General features: G+C 34.7%; 1 protein-coding gene across 2 annotated transcripts; it reads left to right on the top strand.

Annotated features, from left to right (window-relative positions):
* Nucleotides 1–562: 562 nt before the first annotated feature.
* LOC112747313 (cyclin-D4-1-like) lies at nucleotides 563–3,651 on the top strand. Of its 2 annotated transcripts, none has more exons than XM_025795267.3 (6): nucleotides 563–1,389; nucleotides 1,990–2,076; nucleotides 2,184–2,282; nucleotides 2,356–2,557; nucleotides 2,666–2,790; nucleotides 3,027–3,651. In XM_025795267.3, the coding sequence occupies exons 1-6, from the start codon at nucleotides 688–690 to the stop codon at nucleotides 3,270–3,272; spliced, it is 1,461 nt and encodes a 486-aa protein (XP_025651052.2). In that variant the 5' UTR covers nucleotides 563–687; the 3' UTR covers nucleotides 3,273–3,651. The 2 variants fall into 2 exon arrangements, with proteins under 2 accessions (XP_025651052.2, XP_025651051.2); XM_025795266.3 differs by having other exon boundaries at nucleotides 2,648–2,790.
* The last annotated feature ends 287 nt before the right edge of the window (nucleotides 3,652–3,938 follow it).

Raw genomic sequence — 3,938 nt, 5'->3', positions numbered from 1 at the left:
ACATAAAAGGCTGACAATTGAAAAATATAAGAACATCTTTATATATAGAAACTGCAACATGTTAGGAATTAATTTGAATGGCTAGATAGTGTAAAATTTTCTTACGCTAATATGTAATAATGTCGTTGTCACATTATCTATTAGACTTAAATTTTTTTCTCCCCCACTTAAATGGCTTTCCAAATCAAAGGATTTAATTAGCTGACCACATACAAATTAATATATCAAAATAAATACCTAGTTACATGTTACAGGGAAAAAACTCATAATCATATGCCTAAAAGTTAAGAATCATATCACATTATTCTTGTAATAAATTAAATTCTTGCAACATTTCTCATTGATTGATATTTTTCAATAAGGAATGATAATCAGAGTGCACGGTTCATGCATAGAACTTAATTCTACTTCACCTTTTAGATAGAATCCAACACAGATTTCTTACCAAATCACCAAAATTTTGTTTGCAAAACTAAAAAAGTTGATTAAAATAAAAAGTAGAAGCCTCATATTTGATTTTTCACACTACCTTCTTTATTGGCTGGAAATTTCCATTTTCACTGGAAATCACATTACAACTGTTTTTTTTTTTTGTCTTTTTCCTTTTATGGGTTCCATGTAATAACCAAAGATAAAAATGATAAATTTCAATAAATGTGAGGTCAAAATCAGTGTAATTTATTCAAGATGAAATGGTTAATTTTTAATTTTTATGTGAATTTTTGTTGGATTTGCATCTATGTTCTTGCCCCAACCTTCTTCCATTTTTACCCTAAAGCACATTCATTCTCTCTCTTCCTACATAAAGCTCTCTCCTTTCATCACTCTCACACTCACTCCATTCTCCATTCTCCACTCTCACACCTCCATTCTCAGCCATTCTCATGTGGGTCATTCATTTTCACCACAAAACACCCTCTGAAGTTTTGTTTTTTAATCCCAGCTTCTTCAAGTTTTGATGAGGTTCAATTGGGTTCGGTTTTTCTCTGTTTCATAGCATTTTTTTACCTTTTTGTTGTTGTTAAGGAAGAAGGGTCAATGGCTGAGAACTCAAACCTTCTACTATGTTCCGAAAACAACATCACTTGTTTTGATGATGATGACGATGATGGTGATGATTTGGAGTGTAATGTTGCTGCTGCTGATGGGTCTGGAATCTTACCATGTTGGGACCACAGCAACAACCTTAACTCCGACCAACCATGTCCGAGTTCAGAAAACCGTGGATCGGGTCCATTGTATTGTTTTGATGTTCTGAGTGAAGAAACAATGAAAGACATGGTGGAAAGGGAAAAAGAGCATTTACCAAAGGAGGATTATCTTAAGAGGCTACGTAGTGGGGACTTGGACCTCAGTGGTAGGAGAGAGACCATTGATTGGATTTGGAAGGTTGGTTCATTGATTCATTTTTTATTTATGATTTTTTTTCTCAAATAATGGGGTTTGTATGATTTTTTGGTTTTATTTTGGGGGGTTCTTTTGATTTATTGACAATCAATCGAAATCGAATACAAAATTCCCTCTTAAGATTTCTTTTTTTGTGATAATTTATATAGATTCTATGTTGCTTGTATAAGTACTATTATTGTGATGTTAATTATTCAAAAAGTTTTTTTTTTTTTTTCATGTTGTTCTCTAATTTCACTTTCTGTTTTTCCTGTATCAGGTTCTTTGTTATGTTTGTCTATCTATCTCAATGCAGCTCAATTTGCTTTGGAGTGATTTTTTACTTTTTTCAGGGGGTTTTTCCTTTTACTTTATTGACTTTTGCAAGCTAGTAATGGAGTATTATGGACTGATTTTGCGGCAAATTTTGTTCAAGTCTTAAATTGATTTGGATTTTTCTTCTTGTTCTGATTTTCTGTTGTCCACACATTTTTGTTTGATAGTAATTTGAAACTGTGAGGGGGAAGTCTCAATGGTTGGTTCTATGATTTGGTGATTCCGTTAGTGACTTAATACACTTTTGTATGATGTGATGATCAACAGGCTCATTCCTATTATGGTTTTGGACCCTTGACCTTTTGCCTATCTGTGAACTACTTGGATCGCTTCTTATCCTTGTATGAATTGCCGGTGAGATTGAATTTCTAGAAGCATTGTCGGGTTTTACTATGTTCATGTCTCTAATTTGATCAATGTTCTTTTGATGATCTAATTAATATTTTTGGCCTCTTCTTCAGAGAGGTAAAAGTTGGACTATGCAATTGTTAGCTGTAGCTTGCTTGTCGATTGGGGCGAAAATGGAGGAGGTTAAAGTGCCGCAATCCGTCGACTTACAGGTTCCGTATAATCTTAATTGTTCTCCCAATGTGTTTCCCTTTATGTTCTCATTTATTATTGGTTAATTGGCAGGTTGGAGAACCAAAGTTTGTATTTGAAGCTAAAACCATTCAAAGAATGGAACTATTGGTGTTAAGCACATTGAGATGGAAAATGCAAGCTTTAACTCCTTGTTCCTTCATAGATTATTTCCTAAAGAAGATCACTTTCAAGCAACATTTGGCGAATCGGACCATTTCGAGATCAATACAGCTCACCCTTAGCATAATTAGAGGTACTCTACTACTCTCATTACCATGCTTTGAATTTTTAGTCCTTCTCAGATGAAAAGCACTGCCATTTCTCACGGAGTAATGATTTCAAGGAGGCAAAATCAATGCAGGGATTGACTTCTTGGAGTTCAGGCCTTCTGAAATCGCAGTGGCTGTGGCGATTTCTGTTTCAAAGGAGTTGCAACAAGCGAAAGATATCGATAAGGCCTTAGCTAGCTTCTTCATTGCAGAGAAGGTGAGGGTGGTAGTAGTGGTGGTGGTTCCCACAAAAACACAACAAAAAAGGGCCACAAGCCAAAGTTGCTTTTGCTTTTGTCCTTATAGTATTGATCATTGATGCTTGACGTCATCATAACCATAACCATCAATTCCAGCTTGTGAAATTGTTCTTCTTAACTTTATTATTTGGGGGTGGGGGGGGGGGGGGGGGGTTGATGTTAGAGTGTTCTCATATTTGTTTCTTTAATGCAGGAGAAAGTTCTAAAGTGTGTTGAATTGATTAGAGACTTGGCATTGATGAATGTTTCTAATTTTGGTGCAAAACATCATGTGCCATTTGTGCCTCAAAGCCCAATTGGGGTGCTTGATGGTGGTGGATGCTTGAGCTATAAGAGTGATGAATTAACAACACTTGGTTCCTCATGCCCAAATAGTCCAAAAACTAAAAGGTTCAAATCAGAAGGAGGACCTTGTTGTAATGGGACCTCAGATTCATGAAAAAATGTGGATTATGCTCTCATTTGGTTTGGTTGAATGGGAGTTTAGTGTGTGTGGAGGCAACTCTTCATTGGTAACACCTAATCAAAGAGTGTGTTATGTTCATGCTATAAGCATGTTACAAACAAAGAAGAAGAAGAAAAAGAATCATAGGGTGTCACCATTTGTTTATATAGTGAGATTATTACACAACAGCAACGGATGCAAAAAATATAGCAAGGAAATGGGGTTGGTGGAGAAAATTTTGATGAAACCAGGGTTGGCCTGTGTATTGTGATCATTGGAGAGAAATCAGAGAATAGCTATAATTGTTTTTCCATGTCCTAAATTGTCATTGTAGGACGAAGATAATTATTATAATATAAAGCAAAATTCTTTCTTTCTTTTTTTTTGGGTGGGGGGGGGGGGGGGATGTTATTTTCTTTTTCTATTTTCTCTTTTTTTTTTTATTGGGAATTCATAAAAATGTGTTTGGAAGTTAAACAAAAATGTATGCCATGGCTGACATTTGTTGGAATTTTGAAGAGGGTACTTAAAGATGTGATGATAATTATGATTGATTGGGTAAGGTTTAATTTAGATACATAAAGTGTAAGAGTATTTTATTTGAGTCATTGAAATAAATAAATAAATAGTTTAATTCTCTTGATCATTTTAATTTTTGAT

This window comes from Arachis hypogaea, chromosome 15 (assembly GCF_003086295.3).
Source record: "Arachis hypogaea cultivar Tifrunner chromosome 15, arahy.Tifrunner.gnm2.J5K5, whole genome shotgun sequence".
In the NCBI taxonomy this organism is placed as follows: Eukaryota; Viridiplantae; Streptophyta; class Magnoliopsida; order Fabales; family Fabaceae; genus Arachis; species Arachis hypogaea.
Note: the sequence above shows the minus strand (reverse complement) of the source record. Positions and strands in the feature narration are given on the sequence as shown.

What these genes read in the sequence shown, in the direction of transcription:
- LOC112747313 (XM_025795266.3), top strand. Translation starts at nt 688, where the DNA reads ATGAAATGGTTAATTTTTAATTTTTATGTGAATTTTTGTTGGATTTGC. An exon ending in CCATTGATTGGATTTGGAAG is followed by an intron (nt 1,390 to 1,989) that starts GTTGGTTCATTG and finishes GATGATCAACAG; the next exon opens with GCTCATTCCTATTATGGTTT. An exon ending in CGCAATCCGTCGACTTACAG is followed by an intron (nt 2,283 to 2,355) that starts GTTCCGTATAAT and finishes GTTAATTGGCAG; the next exon opens with GTTGGAGAACCAAAGTTTGT.